This window comes from Aythya ferina (genome assembly GCF_964211825.1).
Source record: "Aythya ferina genome assembly, chromosome: 20".
Classification (NCBI taxonomy): domain Eukaryota; kingdom Metazoa; phylum Chordata; class Aves; order Anseriformes; family Anatidae; genus Aythya; species Aythya ferina.
Window position 1 is genome coordinate 9,815,483 of NC_140318.1, and position 22,907 is coordinate 9,838,389.

Sequence of the window (22,907 nt, forward strand, 5' to 3'; positions counted from 1 at the left end):
CCCTGGTGGCCAAGAAGGCCAAGGGCATCCTGGCGTGCATTAAAAGGAGCATGGCCAGCAGGTCAAGGGAGGTGATCCTCCCCCTCTGCTCTGCCCTGGTCAGGCCTCCCCTGGAATACCGTGTCCAGTTCTGGGCTCTCCAGTACAAAAAAGACAGGGATCTCCTGGAAAGAGTCCAGCAGAGGGCCACGAAGATGATACGGGGCCTGGAGCATGTTCCCTGTGAGGAAAGGCTGAGAGACCTGGGTCTGTTCAGCCTGGAGAAAAAGAGACTGAGAGGGGATCTTATTAATGTTCACAAATATGTTATAATAATATAATATTATATATTATATAATATATAAGTGTGGGAGATGGAGGGATGTGGCCAACCTCTTTTCAGTGGTCTGTAGGGACAGGACAAAGGGTAATTACCACAAAATGGAGCCCAGGAAGTTCTGCACCAACATGAGAAAGAACTTCTTCACGGTGAGGGCAACAGAGCACTGGAACAGGCTGCCCAGGGAGGTTGTGGAGTCTCCTTCTCTGGAGATATTCAAGGCCTGTCTGGATGCCTACCTGAGCAACCTGCGCTAGGGAACCTGTTTTGGCAGGGGGGTCAGACCTGACGATCTCCTGAGGTCCCTTCCAACCCTGCAATTCAGTGATTCTGTGAGCAGCACCAGCAGTTTGTGGAGGCTGCTCTGTGGACACCCCACGAGCACAGAGCAGACGGGAGGTGTAGTTGTGGCTGATGTGTCTATCGTCCCCACCAGGCTAACCCCCCCTTGTGGGGATCCCATCCCTTTGGGGGATGCCCATCTGCTCCCAGTGCCCTGCCAAAGAGCTTTCCTGGAAAGCCTGAGCGCCAAATCCTCCCAGCAGTGGGGGCACATCAGGTCTCCAGCAGCTGCCGTCACCCCTTCCCTGCTCGGTTTTTAACAGTGATGGAGCCACACAGGTTGGTCACAGGCTGGACAAACTGTGTGGGGCTGCATCGCCACCGTGGCCAGATACAACCCGGGGTGTCCCCAGGGGGCACTTCCCTAAATGAGGCACAGCCTGGGGGCTCTTTGTCCTCATCCCTACTTTTAGGGACCAAACGGAGCCAAAAGCTGGGTGCAAAGCCAGTCAGGAGGAGCAGGGCTTGCACCGGGACAAGCGTGGGGCTGGGTCCAAACATCCCCAGCCAAGCCCCTGCCCAACTCATCTCGTGGTGTGCTGGGTGCTGTGCGTCCCCCTCGGCTTGTGGCTGTGTTTCCGCAGCGGAGAATTGCTGGTGCTGCTGCCTCCCGCCCAGGCTGAGAGCTTCTGAGATCAGAGATGCTCTTACACGAAACCCAACTATTACCGCTGGCTTTTAAAGGCCAGACTGAAGTTCCGAGGGAATAAAGTTCAATTTTCCGTAGATCTAATTTGAAACCATTTTAATGCCCATTAAGATAGAGAGACTCAAGCGGATTGTGCAGGCTGGAAGACAAGGAGAGGGAAAAAAGTTATTATTGACATTTTGGTTTAGGTCTTTATTCTACCCAGAACTCCCCACTTCTGCCCAGCGGCTTTGAGTAACGCTATTGTTAGAGTCGGAATGGCAATTCTGGTGTCCTTTTTATTACTGGAATAAAAAACAATCCTGGAGGCCTCGCCTGAAATCAGTGTAATGGCATCAGAAGCCATGGAAAGAGCTGCAGGGTCCCCTGGGCAGTGCCTGCTGGGTGCTGGCTGCTGGGGTGACCCCAAAGAGCCCAGGGCAGTGCCCTGCTTCTGGGACGCATATGGGATGAGCCCCAAAGGGGGTTGGTTTTGTTTTTGGGGTTTTGTTGTTTGTTGGTTTGTTTGTTTTGAGGGATTGTTTGTTAGGTTTTGGTTTGTTTTGGGGTTGTTTTTGCTTTTTTTTTTTTTTTTTGGCCACTGGGATGGAAATGGCAGCTTGGGTGGGCTTGGGGTTGTCCCGGGGCTGCGCTCGCTGCCGTTCGCCCCGGAGCCTGCTGAGGGCAGCAAACCCCCAGGCAGCGCTGCCGCCTGTGCAGGATGCGGCCCGGCCCGGCTCGGCTTTCTGGGGAAATCCCCGGAGGGTGAAGATCCCCAAATGCAAAGCCGAGCCCCAGGAAGCTCCCGGAATCTCCATTCTGGGTTGGGTTTCGCCTTGGGGTCCCCCATCGCCGCCACCCATCCCTGGTGGGGAGCACTGGGTGGTGCTGGGTGCCTCCCGTCCCGGTCCCCAGGGCTGGATCCGTCCCCAGCGCCTGCTCCACCAGCTGAGCCCCACAGCTCGCCTCCAACAGCAGCAGGCACAGCGAATGGTAACAAAAGCTCTTGTACATGTAGGAACATGCATGTGTCCTCGTTTCCCCTTTGGTGCTGGCCCTGTGGGTGGAAATCCTCCTGCGTTAGGAAAAAAAATAAATACAAACAAAATATGGTTTCTGACCCATTTTGACCTTGAAAAGGACCAGTGAGATCTGCGTTTTGGCAAAGGAGAGCAAGAAGGCATCAGAGCACACAGCAGCTGCAGCAACCCCTGCGGGCAGTGGCCAGGGCTGGCCCCAGCTCTGGGAACAGCTCCGGCTGCGGCTTGGGGAGCCCCTGGAGCCCCCCTGCCCTGCCCCAGGGGAGGCTGCTCCAGCAGAGGGGATCGGCAGCGTGAGACCCGCAGCTGAGCCCTGGAACAGGCACAAAGCACCAGGCTGGGACCCATGCAGAGCTGTGCCAGACGCGCCTGGAAATGTGGATTGATGCGCTTCCCCAGATTCAGCCGTGCAGCACTGTACTTAGAGGCACTGGTACAGCCAGGGAGAGGAACACGAGAGCCTTCCTGCTCCAGATTTAGCTCTTCATTGATTTTCCAGCTGCAGGCAGCAGTCGCTGTCCCAGCGCTCACATCGCCCGTTAAAGACATCACAGAAACGAGAGGAAAACGAGGCAGCACTGTGATTTTGATGAAGACGACTAAAAGCTGTGACTGGCAATTTCTGGGAGGAAAATTTGTCCCTCGTAGTGTGGGGACCAGGCTGCATTTATCGTGAACAGCTCAAAGACACCAAGGGCTCCTGGCTGCTCACACGTCCGGGTCACAGCAGCACCCCCATCTCACCCTGGCAGCACCATGACCAGCAGGAGGGACCCGTGGTCCTCGATTTGGGCTCATCCCCACGTAGCTAAAGGCACAACCGGGTTCAAAATCCCCCCACCCGTGCCGGGTGCTGACTCAGCAGCGCACGCCCTGTGTAAACGCCCGCCAGCTGCTGCCCCGGCCGCTGTTTGCTCAGGCTGCGCCGCTCTGTTTGCCTTGCGGGGATCACGATGCAGGGAGATGGCCTTTCGGCCGGCAAATGGGGCAGGGCGGCCCCGGCAGCTGGGGGAGACCCTCCCCATTTCAGGGCTAAAACCTGCCTGAGGTGCCTCCAGCATCTCAGCTCCTGCACTCCCCGGCCCCAGAAGCAGCAACTCATCAGCAAGACCCCGATTAAATCCTGCATGGAGCTCTAGGAGCCACAGAAAAAGGCACCCGCCACAGCGTAACCCAGCTGCCATACAGCCAGGAAAATTATTTATTATCTTTTCCTTGCAACAGAGATATAGGGAAAAAAAGCACCCACCCTCCCCAGGTGCAAACAGCAGCAGCTGCAGCTTCCACGTAGGAATCTATGTACATCACAGTGTAAAGTCCATCGGGAAAAAAAAAATTCCATCCAAGTCTTAAAAAACTCCCCAAGGATGACCTAAAACCAGGAACCAGAAAAAGTGGTTGAGAAAATAGGTTGGGCCCCTCCCTCTCGCTATAAAATATATATAATTTCTAAGGCGACATTTCACAAAACCAGAAGCAAGCTTCCTAAAGAGTCTGAGCTGACAGCCGACGGCACCACGCGGGCACGGCTCGCGTCGGCACGAGAACCTCCACCCACCCCGCGGCCTCAGTGGTCGGCATAGTCCTTGGTCTCCACACCGGTCTCGTTGAGCACCGTGGTCCTCATGATGGCCTCGGTGACCGCGTAGGGGTCGCAGTTGGCCGCCGGCCGCCGGTCCTCGAAGTAGCCGAAGCCGTCCTGGCCCACCTGGCGCGGGATGCGGATGCTGGCGCCTCGGTTGGCCACACCAGCGGAGAACTCGAAGATGTTGGAGGTCTCGTGGTGGCCGGTGAGCCGCCGGGAGTTGTCCCTGCCGCCCCGCGGGTCGTAGACGCAGATGTGGTAGTCGTGCCGCTTGCTCAGCTTCTCGATGGCCGCTTCGATGTGTCTGTGGGGGACCAGAATGGGGTCAGGTTTGGTGTGGGGACCAGCAGAGCCATGGGGCACTCTCAGGTCACCACTTATGACAACGTGCTCTTAAAATCAGATGTTCCCCCAGCTTGGCACGTGGCCCCAACCCTCCCGCGTGCAGCCCAGGGCTCCCCCAGGGACTCACTTGAGGCCCCCGTCCCTCCGCATCTCCTCGGTGCTGTAGTTGGTGTGGCAGCCGGCCCCGTTCCAGTTGCCCGTCATCGGTTTGGGGTCCAGAGTGGCCACCACCCCGAAGTCCTCGCAGACGCGGTGCAGGATGAAGCGAGCCATCCAGAGGTGATCGCCCATCTCGATGCCTTCGCACGGCCCCACTTGAAATTCCCACTGGAAGGGGAGAGCGGATGTGTTGTGGGGGACAGGAGAGATTTGTGCCTCAGCTGTGGGGCAGCCTGTGTCCCTGTCACACCCCCCACGAGAGCTGCCAGCATGGGGAGTGGCTGAGCTTTATAATTCACCCATCAGGAATCAGCAATGGGATGGGGAGCATTGAGTTAGACAACAGGACAGCTTTGGCACACCAAAAAAAAAAAAAAAAAAGGAATAAACTGTTCACAACTAAGGAGAGTAAATCGGAGGGCTTTTCTCAAAATGGAAGTAAATAAGTATCACGCCCTGCTCCAAGGCTGGTGCTCAAGCAGCTGGCATGTAAGATCCTCCTGCAAGCTGGGCACGGGACTAAAGATGTCCCCACGAGTCCTTCCTGGGGACAGGGTTGCGCCACCCTTGGTGACTAAGCTGGGATGACGCATCCGCAGCTGCTGGCATGGCCCGGCCGGAGCGTGGGGTGCTGGGGACAGCTGAGGAGGACCCTGAAAAGATCAGGGCAAACAGCGGGGTCGTTAAAAGCCCTGCCTCAGCCCCGCTGCTGATAAACCCCCACTTATCAGCGGGACAATCAAATCACCATCAGCCAGTCTGGCCACCTGCATAAAGCAATCAGAGGCTCCCTTGTGTCAGCTCCTAAAAAACCCAAATCGCCTCCAGCTGCTGCCCAAGGCTGTGTCCCACAGGAGGTTCCCAGCTCTCAGGGCAGGGCAGCAGGACACAGACACCCTCAGCTCCACTTGCTGCTCTCACAGCCCGTCCTGGCTCACGCTGACACCGTGCTGGGCACCGCAGGGTGGCCCAGCCCCACTTTCCATCACTGGGAACCCAACAGCAGAGAAGCCCCGAGGAGAAATGGGGAGCACAAGCCTGGGAGAAGCAGACCTGGATCATGGTCAGCATCCACGGGGCCGCGGGCACCTACCTGGGAGGGCATCACCTCCGCGTTGGTGCCACAGATCTTCACCCCCGCGTACAGACAAGCCTTGTAGTGGGACTCCACGATGTCCCGCCCGTACACCTTATCCGCTCCAACCCCACAGTAATAGGGGCCTGGGAAGGAAACAGAAGGCATCACACAATTACGGCTTTGGGGAGGAATGGCAGTGTGCCCCAGCCACCCCCAGGCACTGGGACCAGAATCGGCTGCAGAGGATTTATGGGGATCAAATGGGGATCCTTGGTGCATCGGGACACCAACCCCAATGCGGGGGAGCAGTGAGTGACCATCTGTGCAACCTCGGCCTTATCTCTGCGGCTCAACAGGACTCGTAACGCCAACTGGGAGGCAGCCAGGAGATAAGGAGAGCTTGGCTGGGTCTGCCCCAGGGCACCCCACTGACCCTCCGAGCACTTCAAGCTCCGGAGATTGTTCTGCCAGCAGCTGGCATTGTTCGTGCCCAGAGCAGTCAGCTGGCTGTGGTTTCGCAGCGCTCTTCCTCATTCACACAGGTCAGAGGAAGATCTTCTCCCCGCCTAGGGGAAGGGAGATGTTGCAAACAGCTCGTCCCTGCGACGCGAAGAAGTCAGGTTGGGAAACCCCTGGCCCTCTCCCAGGAGGTGCTCAGCCTCGTGCTGCAGCACCCGGCCGGTCCCTTCACCAACAGCCGCGGGGAGATTTTTCCGGCCGAGCTCTCCTGCCCTTGACAAACAAGTCGTGCAGCCCAGAGCTGTTTGTGCAGTGGGGTCTGGCAGGAGCAGCGCTGCCGACCGGCTCACGTGAGCCATGGGGCAGTCGGCAAAACAGCTCCGGCCCTCCTTCTCCTGGCTCCCGCAAGGGGAAATGTGCCCGAGTGTTGGGATGGGATGGGATGGGATGGGATGGGATGGGATGGGATGGGATGCTCGGTGTAGGACAGCATCCCCCGGTGAGCATTTGGGCTGGGGTTTGCAGGAAGGCGCTTACCCTGCGGGCCGGGGAAGCCGTTGTCGGGCCAGCCGTAGGGGTGGCCATTGATGCCCAGCAGCGTGTACTCCTGCTCCATCCCGAACCAGGGGTGGCTGTCCTTCACCAGGTCCATGACTTTCTTGCAGGTGTGCCTCAGGTTGGTCTCTGTGGGCAGGGAGATCCTGGTCAGACCCACACTGTGGGCACGCACCCACCACGTTCAGCTCCATCCCACTCGAGCCTCAGCCACCTCCCAGAGCATTTCCCACAGAAGTCCCAGGGAAAGCAGTGAATTAATCCCCTTTCCTGCAGGGCCTTCTGCTCACCAGGTTCCTCCTTGCAGAGCCACTGCATGCCCACAGCATCAGGCCACAGGCCCAGGAGGTTTCATTAAATTACCCCCAAAACCACTGCCTCCACTGCATGAGCATCCTTCTCCTGCACACATCCTCCTCCCCAGCCCTGTCCCCGGGCACCCCGCACACCTGGGAGCAGGGACTGACCACCTCCCACCGCTCCTCTGCTGCCATCCCCAGCTCCTCATCTCCTTCCAGCTCTGTGGTTTTGGAAGCAGCTGGGCTGGCTCAGGAGCAGGACCCCGTGCCATCTGAGGTCCTTAATGACAACGCAGCCCCGCTCCAGGAGCTGGAGGGCTGGGAGCTGCCCGGCTCCAGCAGCCGGGGCTGGCTTTAAGCCTTGCTCTGGCAGAGGCAGTGCTGCCGGGAAGGGATCTCAACCCAAACCCTTCCCCCCAGGCATCCCCTCCTCCATCCTGGACTTTATCAGATGGACAGACAGACACCGGGACTGCAGACTTCTGCCCTTGGCGATAAGCCCTTGCAGAGGCCCGGAGCCACGCCAGCACTTTCACATTCCTTTCCTGCAGCCATCAACAAGGCAGCCACCAAGCCGAAGCATTACTGGGAGCTGCTATTCCCCTCCCCGAGCGCTTTGAACACCGCTTCTCACCTACAGTTTCCCCTTATTTACAAGCCAGAGCACTGATGCTTTGCACGGCCCCGCAGGGCTGGGCGCGCTCAGGATCAAACCCTGGGCCACCCCGTGCCACCTTTCCGCACGGGAGCGGGGCGGCAGCCGCCTCTCGCTGTGCTGCTCCTCGCCCTTCAGAGCAGCTGCTGCAACAGGTCCCTGCACGCACCCGCCTCTGCCGGTGCTTGCATTTCAGAGCCTCAGGCCAAGAGCTCAGCGCAGGTTGGTGAGGAGCAGCATCAGTGCCAGCGGTCTCCTCAAACACAGGCACCCCGAGTTATAGCGGGGTGGCTGGGATTAGTAGTTATTAACGACACCGGTGCTCACCTGCAGGTTTCCTGTTGTACTTGAGCACTTCGCACAGCACCAGCTTGTTGGGGTCCAGGCAAAAAGGGTCCCTGAACATGCAGACGGGCACCAGGAACATGTCGCTGTTGGAGCCCTCTGCCTGTGCCGTGCTGGAGCCATCAAAATTCCACTCGGGGACATCTGTGGGGTGGGAGAGGGACAAAGGGAAGAGCGGGGTTGGGAGGAGGCATCTCACGTATGGATTGTGCGAGGTGCTGCTGGCTTAGACTCTGCATGGAGCACACAAGAGGGCACCAAGCGCCGTGGCATGACGGCCACTGAGGTTTTCCTGCACAACCCTGAGCACCGGTGCATTCACCCACCCCGGTGCCATCCAGCAGGGCAGGATCAGCCCCGGAGCTTTTCCTCCCCGCCGGCCACCCTCTGCCAACGCCTGGCACGCAGCGCGCTGGATGCCAGCCCGGCTCCACGCCTGTTTGCCCGGTGGCCAGGGGCGAGGATCTCGCGTTCCCCTTCCCACCCAGGGCTGACGACAGATGAGAGATTAGGCAAACGGCAGCCTCGCAGCCGGATATTTACACTGCCACTTTGTACAACCCCGTGAGACAGCTGCAGCGGGCATCAGCGGTGCCACGCAACCGAGGAGGGCGAGCACTGACTCCCACCGCCCGAAGCGCCCCAAAACTTGATCCCGGCCATGCTCGGCGCCATCAGGAGGGACCGCTGGCAGCATTACCTTCGATGCTCTTGGGCTCCTTGTCGAGGGTCCTGCTCTTGCAGCGCACCCCCTCGCCGCTGCCGTCGATCCAGACGTAGGTGACCTGCACCTGCCCGCCCTGGGGCAGCCGCATGTACTGCTCCCGCACCAGCTTGTTCAGCCTGGAGCTGTGCGACACCGACATGGCGACAGCCCTGCGGGACGGGAGCGCGCCGTCACCCTCTGCCCCCTTCCCCACTGTGCCCCCTGCCCCCCTTTCCCCCCCCTACCCTCTTTGCCCCCTTCCCTGCTCTTACTTTCCAGCCAGCCCCTCTGCCAAAGCGCCCCCCCGCCGTCTGCCACCCCCAGCCGGTCCCCCCGGTCCCCTCGCTCCCCGTGTCCCCGTCCCCGTCCCCGTCCCCGTCCCCGTCCCCGACGGGACTCGAACCCGCGGCCCCGCCGCTCACCGGCCCCGGCGCTGCCCCCGGCCGCGCCCGCCGCTCTTTATAGGGCGGGGGGCGGCGCGGGGGCGGCTCCGCCCGGGGGGGGCGGCACCGAGCGGGGACACGGCCCCGGCCGGGGGGGCGGGCAGGGCCCTGGGGTTCTGGGGAGGGGGCCGGGCAGGATGGGGAGGGGGTGCTCGGGGGGGGGTGGGGGATGCTCGGGGGGCGGCGGGCACCGAGGGCAGCTCGGTGCGGGAGCGCTGGGTGAGAAGCCTGGGGCACAGAAGGGTCCAGGGAGCACCGTGTCCAGCCCCCGGTTCTGCTCAGCATCACCCCAAAGCAGCCCCTGTGTCGTGGAGCCTGTCCCAGCCCCCGACCACCTCTGGGTGCAGAGCCTCTCCCTAATCCCCACCCTGCCCCTCCCCTGTCCCAGCTCCATGCCGTCCCCTCGGGTCCTGTCGCTGTCCCCAGGGAGCAGAGCTCAGTGCCTGCCCCTCCGCTCCTCACCCATCTTCCCCTCCAGACTCCTCACCATCTCCCTAGCATTCCCTTGGATGCTCTCTGACAGCTCTATGTCCTTAAAAATAACGAGTCCTGTTTATTCAGACTCTAATCTGCCACCTCCCTCCTGGTGGTTTGTTTCTGTAGGGTCACCCCGATGGCATTTTGCCCCCCAGCCCCGCTCCAGGGCTGTGACAGGGGTCCTGGTGGGTGCCACACTCCTCCCTAGCACCCCCAGGACCATGCCCCCCAGGAATCCTGTCCTGCCCCTTGCACGGACAAACTGTTGTGCAGTTAGACACACTATTTTACATTATCAAGCACCAGAGAGTCATTAAGGACCTTCAGAAGCAAAACCCACCTGCACGCAGCAATGGTTCTGCTCCGACTCGCAGTCAGCTGCGAGAACCCAGCAAACAGGTGGGAGCTGGAGCCGACTGCTTCAATACAGCGGCGATTTCCAGCTATCGAGCTGAAACCAAATCTCAATTAGATTAACTAAACAGGCTGCTGCCTTTTTACTTTGCCAAAGATATGGCGTTGCAGGGCTCCCAGTTGTCCCAGCAGGCAGAACAAACCGGCCCCAGTGCACCGACGGCACGAGCGCAGCGCAAACAGCCAGCGCTGGCAGCTCACGGGCGTTATCTCAAATCCCCTGATAGTGTTTTTTGGGGGGAGGAGGGAGAGGATTTCCAATAAAACCCAAAGGTCCCAGCTGCCAGAGCTGCAGGAGAGCACCACAACTCCCCACTCTCCCTTGTTTTTCTATTTTAAAAGAGGAGAAAATGCTTTAAAACATGCCCGGGCTCCGAAGCAGTGCGGGGCTTTGCTACCTCAGGCAGACTCATGCTTTCGGCTGTCTGACTCACCCCCAGGAATGTTTCTGTGCAAAACAGTGAAACATCTCCGTGCCACCAGGGCAGCTAAAAAGCCCTCTTGCAGCAAACCCTCCCCTGCGCCTCCTGGCCGGGCACCCACCCGCAGCTCTGGTTTTCTTCTGGAGGTGTTTTGCTCCCGCAGGCAGATAAACAACCGGGAAGACACACGAAAGCATCTGCGATTGCACAAGCACCAGGAAATGAGATCGACAGACAGAGAGGCAAAACCTAATTAGCAATTTTGGTCCCCAGGTTGTGACATCAGTGGCACCTGGACGTCACCCGCCCTGCCAGCCGCGGGTGCTGCCCCGAGGGAAGGAGGTCAGCACCCAGGGATGTGCCCGAGGTTACCTGAAGCGGCGGTGGTGGAGGGCACAGGGCTCCCTGGTGGCACCCTCCTTGCCGGGTGTCACGCAGGGACTTTGTGCAGGAGCCCCTCAAAGCATGCAGCTCCGAACCAGCCACCTCCCTCAGCCGGGTGCTTTGGGGACACATCCATAAATCTGGCTGCGAAGCCCAAACGTTTCCTCGTTCCTGGCTGGAAATTGTCACGAACAGGGCGGCAGCCCAGGAGGAAGCGTGTGCCTGGGTGTGCAGCCCAGGCGGGGTCCCGGAGGTGTTCCCGAGGCGGCTGCGTGGCCGTGGGTGTGCTGGCCGTGTCACTGCCCCCCTGCCCACGCTGGGCTGCTCTGAGGCTCCCACATGGGAGCTGGAGCCCACGGGGGATGCAAGGGGCTGGTGCTGCGCTTCCATGGCTGGGGGTGAGGAGGGAGAACCCACGGCCCCCATCCCGGGAAAACAACACAAACCTGGCCCTGAGAGCAGCCAGCACTGAGCCCCTCGCGAGTTGCATTGGTCTAACACAGTGCTGATGCTTTCACGTGAGCTGTGCAGTGCCAGGGTTCAGCCAAGATCCACGAGTCCTCACTTTATGCCCAGCAAAAGCTCTGGTTTTCCTCCTGAAAGTGCCCAGAAACACTCCAAAACTGTGTACACAGCAGGCTCAAAAATACAGACAAACAAAACAAAACGCCAACTGCACTAATGTCCAGTAGTAACTGTATGGTTCAGGGAGGAAAACTCATTTTTGGACAGCTGGAAGTGCCGAGCACCAAAATAGTTGCAGGGGGAAGACAGAACAAACACCGGTAATCCCTTCCCTGGTCAAAGCCCAGCCCGGCAGGGCAAACAGGGTGCTCCTATGGCTTGGGGCAGCAGGGACGGCTCCAGCCTGCGAGCACAGGGTCCCATGCCTGCCCCAAACACCGCTAGTGGGGCAGCTCACCAAATATTTGATGGATACCACAGCGTTGTTTAGCCACAAAAGCCTGCTAGGGATTTTAGCAAGGCATTCCTGCCATACAGTGTTAACACCTGCTTATTTGCATTTTGCTGTCCACCATGGGATCAAGTCTTATCTCACCATGGTCTAATTCCAGCCCTTTCCATAGCAGAAACTGGACTGTATGCTAATAGCAACGAGCACATTTCCGACCTGGATCCCTGAGCCTCTTGAACCACCTTTTACCCTCCAGCCGATGAGCTCTGGGCTCCTTGCAAACAGCGGGCTCCTGCCCGCCCGCGCCGCGACAGGCACAGCAAACAGCAGCCACCGCCAGGCACCGGGGCGAGGGATGCATGAGCCACCCAAGGTCAGTGTGCCGGAGGGATTCAGGCAGGAGCAGGGATGTCCTTGTGTCTGTGAACGGTCACACATTAAATTTCCAGCGGGCTTTGCAGAAGGCTATTTGGGGAGGGTTTTCTCCAGCTGGAGGACTGCAGGAGGAGCAGATCCCCGGTATGGAGGAGCCATCACCTCCCCTGCAGTGGCTGTGAAGCTCAGAGGTGAGCACGGGCTTGGCAGGGGTCTCCCATGGCTCCATGCTGAGCCCCCTGCCCAGCACCTGGATCAAGCTGCAGCCAGCGACCCCTGGGGAGCTCTGGCCAAGGCTGAAACTCCTCCAGGTTTTATCTCCCTGACTTTGAGGCTTTATCAGCCCGAACATTTCCCAGCCTTGCCAAGATACACCAAAGATATTATTAAAGCCTTTGCTTTATTAACAGTAGAAGCCTTAGCAAATTTTCCAGGTTGAAAACCTTCAGGAACAGATACAAGCTTTAAACAGATACAAGCTGGGGTGACTTTGGGCAAAGGACCCGTCACTGCCCACACCTTCCCCAGCCACAAGCAGCAGGATGGGCACCTGGGGCTGGGGGTGCTGCAGCCTTGGGCAGTGGTCAGCCCCCCCAGCACCCAGACACACCACAAAGCAGAGCTAGCAGGATGGAGAATTGGGTTTTTATTCAAAATTATCCTCCAGGAATCAGGGTGCTGCTCTGAAATGAGGGGGGTTGCCCTGGGTGCTGCTCATGGATGACACCTCCGAAGCATCGCCTGCAGCCCCAGGCGGGAGCGCTCCCTCTGCCCGCTCCAGGTTTGGCCACTCCAAACAGCACGTGCTGCTCTGTCCCTGCCAAAACTGTTTGACGGGGAGATTAGAGGGAAGGCAAAGAGCAGGGTCGGTGTGGGGGAGCCCGGCACAAACACCATAAAGGGATTAGAGGGCAGGGGGCTGGGGGTGTGCGGGGATTTTCCTGCGTAGCACTCAGGAAGGGGCGGATACCTGCAGGTAAGAGGACAGGAGGTGGATGCTGCGGGATGCTGGAGGTGGGTTTGCGCTCCCCAGCAGGTTTGCAATAACTTCCTGAGGCTGCTGTTGGGACGTGGCAGGATACGGGCAGGGTGGGCCAGGTCAGCCCTGAAGGGTTTAGCAGGGGTGAGCCCACTCTGGTGCTGGAGGTGGTGCTAGGGACACGGCAGATCTGGCCGTCCCGTGGAGCTCACCCTGTTCGTGTGCCTGTGCCATGGCACCAGGCACGAGCATCGCTGGGCGATGTCTCCTCGGGGGGTGAAGCAGCATTTCTGCCTCCAACACACGCTCACTTTTACACTTTTCCTACAAAACATCTGAAGTGACAGTTTGCATTCACAGTTAGAACACATTTAAGCAACACAAATCTCGTTATGCCTGGATGTTTGCACCCAAACCACTTTCTCTTCATTCAAGCAGCAGTTACACCTTTTCCTATACACAAACGCACACACACGCACAGATAACTCACAGATAATTGTCTCACCAGAGCACACCTGGGCAACCCACAGTCCCAACTCAAATGGCACTTTGGTGGCCACCAGCCCTATTCTGGTAGCCCAGCTCCCAGCCTGGGCTCTCCCTGGGTCCATGAGCCTCCTGCTCAGACTCACCCCAACTCACTCCCACCCCGATGGAAATTGAGATGCCCCAAATTGGGATTTTCCCACTTTTCCTCTCATCAAGCCCTGCTCTGAACCAAGCAAGGATGGATTTCAACCAGGTCCATGCTGTCCTCCAAGCTCCAAGTGCAGACAAGGGGTAATTTTGGCACGGGGTGAGCCTCTCCACCTCCAGATACGTGCTTTCTCTGGCACCAGCTGGATGCCAGCACAGCCAAGCCATGTCCCTTCCTGTGCCTTATCCGGGCTGGCTGGGGCAGCTCCGTGCCCAGCAGGTTTTGGAGGATGCCCTCCAACCACAGGTAGTCAGAAGATAACGCCTTGCAACACTGCCCGATTGTGATGAGCCAGAGATTTGTTCAAGATCACAGCAAAACCCAGCTGCAGAGGCAGCGATTCATCACCAGCCTCACGTGAGTGAGTCAGCCTCAGCGAGGGCCCCAGCTCCCACTTCTCACGCTGGGGGTGGTTTGCAGGAAGCTTCTATGGATGGTTTTGGGGTTTATTCCCAGCTTCAGGGACACATGGGCACTTGTTTCAGTAAGGTTGGTCCCAACAGGATGCAGAGCTTTTATTTTTATTATTATTTTTAAACCATCGGCATTCATTTTTAGCAAAACCAAACCTCAAGGCTCACCAAAACCCCCATAAGAGCAAAGTGCTGTGAGCAGAGCTGCCAAACAAGCACATTAACCCTCTCCATACCACGCACAAGTTATGATCAACAGCAAGCAATGCACCCGAGCAGAAGGGTGAGCAGCCACCGCAGCCTCCTCGCCCAGCTGCCTTCCCAGCCCGTATCCTGTTTGGCAACCCAAATTTACAGCCTCACACAGATGCAAACCTTTTTCACTTCCCTTGCCGCTTGTGCCGAGCCTTTGCTGATGTCAGCCCCTGCGCTCACAGCAGCGTGACTTGGTTTGCCAGGGCTGGGGGTGACGGACTTTGAGAGAAAACAGGAGCAGGCATTTCGATGCTGTTTTTGGTGGCACCGATGTTGACCCCCAAATGGTGCTTTTCTCTGCAGAAGTAACGTTATCTCTTTTATCTCATGATTTCAGGAGCTGGATTTTTTTTTTTCCTTAAAGTTAATTAAGTGATTTAAAGGTGATTCTTGCAACTTGTAGGATTTGGCCTTAGATGCACAGAACCTTGAGTAGGTGCCCTGTAGTGTTCTGAGGCCATTAGTGCAGCAGGGCAGAAATTTCTTTGGCAAAAGCTTTGTTTTTTTCTCCTTACCACTAAAGGCCACCTCACTGCAGTCCTTTGCATAAACACGTTGATTTTGGCAAAAGTTGGCTTTGAATTAGCCCAGAGCAAAGCAGCCTGGTGTGCATGAGTGCTTTGGGCTTGTGGGCGTTGAACCTGCCCAGGCTGCAGCTCACTTCTTGTGGGGTGCCCGCCCTGCCCAATTTAAAACAAACATGCCAACCCTACAGACTCCCTTGTTCTGGGGGAAAAGGCTCACTAAGAACTTCATTTTGGCCTGGTTCAACCCATTTTCCAAGCAGTTGCAAAAAAGAAAGAAAGGAGTTTATGTTGTTCCCTAGCAAAGCATCTCCATCCACATCAGCTTTATTCCCACCAGGAGACGAAGACAGTTCAAGTTTGCTTTGCTGCAATAGTGGCACCTGGCCTGGAGCTCCCTGCCCCCTTGGGTGCCCGTCCTATGCCTTCAACCCAAACCTGATCACTATTGAGCCCAAAGCAGAGCTTATTCCATCACCCAAGCCTTGGGAGCATCGCCCAGCATCACCCCAGGGCACGCTGGTGATGCAGCCATCAGTTGCTTGCCTGCTCATCAGGACTTCTGCTGCTGGAGCATACGACACAAGTTACGGTGCCCGTGCACGTACCCTAACCTGGGAGATTAGCAGCACCTTGCATTTCCAGCTGCACGGGGGCAGAGCAGGCAGCATTGCTGCTCCCTCTCCTCGTGTGGTGCCTGCACAGCCCTTGCATTGCCTCCTGCCCAGCCGTAGCGGGGCTCTGCAGTGAATCACTCCTCGATTCCACCTCCAGCTGCTGGCTCAGTAATTGCTCCTGGCTCACAAGCACCAAAGACAAACGGTCCGGGACCGGCCAGGCTCCGTAACGGGCTGTGTGCCTCTGAGCCTAATTAGCAGTGTCACTTTGTGCTGTGCACGCATTCAAGCTCCTGCTGAAGTGGGTGCTGCCTTCTCGTGCTGGGTCTAAAGCTACAGGGCAACAAGGATCAGGGTAAGTCACCAAGAAACTTCAAACCCTCCAGGTCCTTCTCTGCCCCTTGCAGCCTGACCCCACCACTGCTCCCTGCCCCCTCTGCTAATGATCCCATGGAGCAGCCCCTGGGGAGCTCAGCCATGCTGCTGCACCAGGAGCTCTTCCCACATCCTCCCTGCCCCAGAATCTGGGGACATCCTGAGTTATTTTCAAGGGCTTTGGCCTCATCCTGCCTCAAACACGTCCATCCCCCTTCCAGCTCCCCTGCCATCTCTGCATCACCTGTGAAGGAGCAGAACAGGGCAGGACACCAGAGGTACCACCAGCTGAGCCCCTACCAGCACCCCCACGACCCTCCTCACATCACTACCTCTACACAAAGCCAAACTGATGCCATGTGCAGCCCTTACCAAGCTGAGCCCAGGGCTGGCACCATGTCAGCTGTACCCTGCAGCCCTTCATAGCCCCAGGCATCATCAGGATCCCTGGTCCCTCTCCCCAGCTTTGTGCCCTGGGGCAGCACCTCCCACCCCCAGCTGTGGGACATGATTGCCCTCATCCCACACCTTCCCCAGCTGCCTGAGGTTTGCTGCAGCCCTCAGGAGTGGGGAACATCGGGAAAGGGTGCTGGGTGGCTGGGACATGATGATCTGGGGGGCTAAAATACAGAGCACTGGGACTTCTGGAAGCTCCACTGTTGATTCTGCAACTGGCATGGTCATCACTGGAAGGAACAAAGGATGGGTGGATGGATGGAGCTGTGGAAGGAAGGAAGGAAGGAAGGAAGGAAGGAAGGAAGGAAGGAAAGATGGGGCTGCGTGTGGGGGTTTGTGGCCCCAAACTCAAACTTTATGCCTTGTTGCTGGGGTGTTCCCACATCCTTTTTTCCTCCTCCTGTGTAAACCCTGGGAATTCAGCTCTTTGCTTCAACCCACCCCCTCCCAGCTGTCCACCCCCAGGACAGGTGACGACCCTCAGCAGTGAGGCAGGGAGGGAAGCCGAGGCACAGCACACCAGGGCCTCACAGCCGGCTGGAGGGGGAGCATGGTTCTTTGTTATTTTCTCCTTGAAAATAGGAGCCTGCCTCCAGGCTTGCACACCGATATTCTCCTTCCTCTGCTTTCCTTGCCTGCTGCCCTGAGCTGTATTTTCTCAGCTGTGTGGGTGCAGGAGCAGGGATGAGACTGCACTGATGAGGGATGCCCTTGCCTGATCCTCAGTGCAGGCGAGCAACCACGCACCTGCCCTACAACCCAGCCTTCCCCATGCTGATGCTCAGAGGGGACATCCCTGTGTTCCAGGGACCTGTGGGCACCGACGGTGGCACTGATAGTTTTGACTAATCCTTTTTCACTGGACTGGGTTTGGAAAGGCTTCGCGATGAAGAGAAAATAAACGTTGTCTTCTTCCAGGTGCCACCAGCGAGCATTCCTTTCCCAGCAGGTGTGGATCTAGGTGGGTTTTGTCGTAGTTCTGGTGGGGTCTCCCCAGCCTGGTGGACACCACGAGCCAGCTCGGCGTGTGGCTGGGCAGCGGGACAGGATTCAGTGAATGGCTTTTGTTAACCAGAAATGGTGCCAGGGACATCTAAAGGCCACTCTCCACACAAATCCCTCTTGTAAACATTTCTTCCACATAAGCACCCTTTGGCGATCAGCCCCAAAGTGCTCAGAGCCCTCTCACCAGTACCACAGCTTTGGGTCCGGCTTTGTTTGTGTTGGAAGCAGCAGAAGGCACTGCAAAGCTCCCTGTTTGCAGGGCTCAAGGGACACGCAGCATTTAAGTCTCTTGCCCCTGGCTCCATGCAATCACCCCCAATGCCCAGTCTGCAGATTTTCCATTTTCTGTTTTGTGTTCAGAAATAAACTTGAAAAAGCACCTCATTCCTTCCTGGAATGCCCCAAATTAGCGATGAGAGCACAGACCACAGCCCCTGCAACTATTCTAAAGCTGATTTAGTGATCTGCAGCCCCAGCTCTTGGTTTCTGAGCTGCTGGAAGAGGAAGCAAGCTTTCACAACAGCACCAAGCCAAGGCAGCATCCCGTAAATGTCGTGGCAGGGATGAGCTGGGCTTTGGCATGGTGTGTTCATCCAGGCTGTGGTTGTGCGTTATCATCTCACAAACAGGAAGCCTGCTTGCAAGTCACCAACTAAAAATGTGGGGAAGCGGCCATCGGCGCTGCTGGGTGAGCAGGTTCTGGCAGCGCTGGTTGCCCACACACCAGCTCGGAGCTGCTGGGCTCCTAACGCAACGCAGGCAGCGTGTCCCAGCCCCGTGTGGCAGGCGAGGCCAAGGGCTTTCCCCAGCCCACGTCAGCAGTGTCCTTCCTCCCACTGTGCCTGCTGGGATGGCGCAGGAGGGCTCCCACGTCACGGGAACACCTCACCGTGGCTCGTCGTGGGCCGTTTAATGTGCTGATGGGCTGGTATCACCCCAGGGGAAGGAGGGGTTGATGGAAAACTGGGTAGTCTGCAGAATGAAGTGTTTGCACCTGAAATGACTGCCTTCTGCTGAAAACATTGCTGTTTGGCTCCCCAGGGCAGAGCCCGTCTGTAGCAACCCTGCTCCCATGCACACAACTCGCTGCTGCAGCACCACACGTTACAAACCTCAGTGCAGTGTGCCATACAACACAGCATACAAGGTGAAACCACGCAATCAAACTGCAATGCAAACCTAAGCACCATGCTGAGCACCATGCTTTGCGAAGACTGACACATGGTTTGGGTTTGGTGTCAGCTGGGAAGAAACCACTGGTTTAATCCAGAGGTTAAACCCAGCTGCGCCATGGAAAAGCACCATCCACCCATGCTCCAAGACATTTCTGTGGTTTTTAGTGCTTTAGCAAGCTCCTCACCCACTTTGCAGTGCTGCTCAATGAGCTTAAATACAAAAATATAAATTAAAAGCTGGTGGATCTACAAGGGACCAGGATCTCCATGCCTCCAGGTTGTACAGAGGGACTTGGTGCCAGGGTGGTTTTCTGGGCTTGGGTTCACCAGGGCTTGTCCACAAGACCATCATGCTCTACAGAAAATCAGCCGTGTTGCTCCAGTCAGCCTGTTGTTCTTGTGCCCACCTCTTACCCATGAGTGCAAGGACTCCAAAGTTATGCTGAGCACGGGAAGATTGTTTGGAGGATGCAGGATGCTGAAACAAGACCGCCTGCAGCAGGCTCCAGGCCTGAGCTCAGCTGAAAGCCACCACAGAACTGCCTGCGGCTGTTCGCTAAATGGTCAGAAGGATTTGGGAGACGAGTAATAGCTCAGTCAGTAACTGAACCCTTTACACTGTTTATCCTGGCCCAGTGACACTCTGCCATGTGCACAGTGAGCAGGACCTGATAGTTCTTCTCTGCCTTAAAACAAACAAACAAACAAACAAACAAACAAAAAGCCATGATTGTTAATCACAAGCTGCTTCTGTGCACATTTAATAAATGGCCTTATGAGAGGTTCATGCTGGGGCCAGTCTGCAAAGACTACAGCAGGCTGCTCAGCCGGGCCTGCAGAGGCTGGGCCAGGCAGGGCCATGGCCTTCACCCAGGGCTGCGTCCCAACCTGGACATGGGCATTCACTGCTGGCCACAGCCTGTCACACTCCTGCTGGGCTCCCCTCTCCCCTTCAGCCCAGCGACAGAGAGTTGGTGGAAGAAAACCCCCATTTGCTGCCCCCAGCCCTTGGCCACTTTTCAGGGCTGAACCAGGGCTCAGAGCTGGGGGGAACCAACATGAGCTTAGACTGGAGTGAAGGAGATGGCATCAAGATCCTGAAACCTGAAAGTGGTACAGGTCAATGGTCCGAAATCATCAGCATCTTCACCTTTGCTCAAAGCTAGAAACAAATGGTGACTGCCTTGTGAACGAGGTGCCGGGTATGGCATCTGGGTGAGGCTTCAGATCCAGTAAAGGTGCAGCTATCAAGCAGCAATAACCTAAATTTAACTAAGTAATGGTGTGGTTGTGTGCCTTATAAGTGCACGAGCTCATCTCAGAAAGGTGTAAGAATCACCTTAAAACAGCAAAAGCTTAAAGGCAGTCTCCTTATAGCAAGTGAATAGGGACCATGATCCTAAAAGTTCCTCAAGATCAAACACTCCTGAAATGGACACAGTACTTGAGAACAGGACACAGTACTGTAGGCCACACCTGGAGTGCTGGCTCCAGCTCTGGGCCCCACACTACAAGAAAGACCTGCATGTACTGGAAGGAGCACAGCAGAGGGCCACCAGGATGTAGAAGGGCCTGGAGCCCCTCTACTGCAAGGGGAGGCTGAGCTGGGACTGCTCAGCCTGGAGAAACAGAAGCTCAGGGGGGATCTCATCAACATCTATAAATACCTGAAGGAAGGTGCAACAAAGAGGGAGCCAGGCTTTTTTCCATGGTGCCAAGTGCCAGGACAAGCATCATAGACTATCCCAAGTTGGAAGGGACTCACAAGGATTGTTGAGTCCAACTCCAAGAGGCACTGGGCAAAAATTGGAACAAAAGAGGTTCCCCTGGCCATCAGCGAGCATTTATTCACAGTGCAGGTGACAGAGCACTGTCACAGATTGCTCAGAGAGGTTGTGGAGTTCCCTCCTTGGAGATCCTCTAAAGGCACCTGGATGTGGTGCTGGGCACCCTGCTCAGGATGGCCCTGTTGGAGCAGGGGTTGGACCAGAGGGACCCAGTCATGCTGTGACTACGTGAGATGGGATGCTTTCACTGCAGTTACCAAATACTAGCAGCTCAAACCAAGAAAAGAGGATTTGTGGTCATGCTTAGGGTAGAGTTGGGTTTTTAAATGTAGGATGAGATCCAGTCACATGCAAGACTGCAGATACGTTTCGGTGCCCGAGCATTTGCCGTAGCTGTACTTGCCTGAACAGCTGTTGGTTTTCAAGCGAGCTGTCATGGCTGAATTACTGACTGCCAGTTCATTAAGAGTAGGAAGGTGAATGTTGATCTGGAAAACATTTTGCATCAAAATTACTCAAGCTGTGCTCCCTGGTGGAACAAAAAGGGATTATCCTGACGTGGTTCCTCCCCATCACTTGCTCGCCTGGGTTTTGAGTATGGGTCTTCAGCTTTCTGTTGGACACTTTGGCAAATGCTGTGATCAGGGACAGGGACAACCACCCTTTCCACAGACACATACAAATGCCTCCTCATTTTTGTATCAGCTCAACACAAAAATATTTCCTCCTTCAAGCAGGAGCCCGAAACCAAGCTCACTGCCACCCACATGCCCATGCAAGGCAGGACTATGAAGCTTGCCTGGATGTTGCAATAGGACCCATCCAAAAGCAGCATTACCAACAGTAAGGAACAACACCTTCTGTCTGATCATGCAAGGGATTAACTATCATTATAGGCAAAAATCAAATTAAGCTGCACAACTCCCACCTGCAAGGCAGGCAGGGATTAGCCAAAGAATTAACTGGGAGAGGGAAGCAAAGTTAGAAAATGAGTCTCCTGGCCACTTCTGGGTGCCCTTGGTAGCAGTTTCCAGGATGAATGCATTATCTGTTGGGTTCTGTGGGCAGTTAGTGGGTTCTGGTCCACTGGCTCCGCTGGTGGACCAGATGGGAAGGAGCAGGCATGGAGGCAGATCCAACAGCTGAGACATCCAAACCCAAACTGAAGTGGGGTACTGGGAACCAAAACCTTGATGAAAATCCCAACCACAACCCAATTCCTCTTAGGTGATGAGGTCTTGTTCCCTGTTGTCCTAGCAGCAGCAGTCATTACAGCATCTTCCAGGAAATCCAGACAAAATCGAGATCTCTGTGCCTGGCTTTGCTCATACAGAAAGTAAACTGTGAGCATGATCTCCGGCTGTAGGTTTTCAGTTGAAAGAGGCAAGACAGAAAAAGGAAGGGCAATTAGATGCATTTCAGAGATGGAGAAGTGAAATTTGGATCCAGTATGATGCTTACAAAGTGTATAGCAAAGCCTAAAAATAAACCCTGAACATCCAAGCCATTGCCTTATACCCCGCCAGCTTCTCCTCTCTCTGCCGCCTTCTTTGCCATGGTTTGCCACCCTGTAACACAAAAACGCACTCAAGTGTGCAGCTCTGTTTAGTCAGCACAACTCTGCTTGGCTGGGTCTGTTTTACAGAGAGGTGAACTGAGGCAGGGCACAGGGAAGGGCTGGAGCACATGACCCTAGGGGAAGTGACGTTACAACTCTGCCCACTCTTTTAAACACTATTTTTGCACCTCACTTTCCATTATGAGTTTGGAGCTGCAGCAGTCAGAGCCTCCAACACTCTCACATCCCCCAGTGTCAAACCTGGGTTTAAAAGAAGCCTGCTTCCCCACAAAATTATATACATTTTTAAAGCTATACTGTATTTCTAATCTGCAGAAACCCTGAGCAGCCCAAGAACTGCCGGCTCCTCCACCTCGGCTGACCCAGCACCCAGCTCAGCAGTTCTGCCCCCACGAGCTCAGGCTCTTCCACTCCCCCTGCTCCTGCAGCAGAGAGCAGCCACTTCCCACCACCCCGAGGGAGAAGCCACTGCCCTGGGGCTGCCATGCTCCCAGAGGCCAGGAACCCATTTGCATGGCGTGATTGAAGAAGGAGAAGACCATGAAACACAGTCCCCTGCCTCAAGGTAAAGGTGCCAAGGATGAGAGCAGCCAGAGGGCTGAGGGCTGGCCAGGCAACATGCCCAAACGGGACAAGCATGGCCTTTGCATTCAGGCTCCAGGTTTCTGCACCCTTCACCCCACACTTTTGCTCTCCCTGGCTGCCACTCAGAGTGGGGTGAAGGAAGCTCCTCGCAGGCGTTCAGCCCAGTCGTCATGGGACGAGGGCAGGCTGATGAGAGGGGCGCACACAATCCTGTTCCCGAGGACCTTCCAACAGACTGAGTCCAGATTTCCTACCAGGCTGATGAAGCTCCTTTCCCCATCCACACACCTCCCACCTGTACCCCTCATCCGTGGCTCAACATCTGCCACCTTGTCCTTCCATCAGATGCGTGGGTAAGGGGGAGCATGGGGAGATGCTGGTGCCCAAGGGTCAGGGACAGGGGGCATTCTGTGGGTTCTGGGACCTGCACCCTCCTCAGCTCCATGCACATGCAGACCCTCCTCCCAAAAAAGCACAAAAACATTCACAGTCAGGAATTCACAACAGTTTTCAC

At 56.5% G+C, this 22,907-nt stretch overlaps 1 protein-coding gene across 4 annotated transcripts; it reads right to left on the reverse strand.

Annotated features, from left to right (window-relative positions):
* Nucleotides 1–3,491: 3,491 nt before the first annotated feature.
* On the reverse strand, nt 3,492–16,226 carry LOC311421927 (glutamine synthetase). Of its 4 annotated transcripts, none has more exons than XM_084494411.1 (7): nt 16,179–16,226; nt 8,510–8,685; nt 7,792–7,953; nt 6,493–6,639; nt 5,512–5,639; nt 4,387–4,586; nt 3,492–4,218 (listed from the first exon to the last, which is right to left on the reverse strand). In XM_084494411.1, exons 1-7 carry the CDS (start codon nt 16,202–16,204, stop codon nt 3,897–3,899), a joined length of 1,161 nt encoding a protein of 386 aa, XP_084350537.1. In that variant the 5' UTR covers nt 16,205–16,226; the 3' UTR covers nt 3,492–3,896. The 4 variants fall into 4 exon arrangements, with proteins under 4 accessions (XP_084350537.1, XP_084350540.1, XP_084350539.1 ...); XM_084494414.1 differs by lacking the exon at nt 16,179–16,226 and adding an exon at nt 10,644–10,828; XM_084494413.1 differs by lacking the exon at nt 16,179–16,226 and adding an exon at nt 8,938–8,976.
* Between the last annotated feature and the right edge of the window lie 6,681 nt (nt 16,227–22,907).

What these genes read in the sequence shown, in the direction of transcription:
- LOC311421927 (XM_084494411.1), bottom strand. Translation starts at nt 16,204, where the DNA reads ATGGTGCCAGCCCTGGGCTCAGCTTG. An exon ending in GTACAACAGGAAACCTGCAG is followed by an intron (nt 6,640 to 7,791) that starts GTGAGCACCGGT and finishes CCCTGCCCACAG; the next exon opens with AGACCAACCTGAGGCACACC. An exon ending in CGGCTTCCCCGGCCCGCAGG is followed by an intron (nt 5,640 to 6,492) that starts GTAAGCGCCTTC and finishes TTTCCTTCCCAG; the next exon opens with GCCCCTATTACTGTGGGGTT.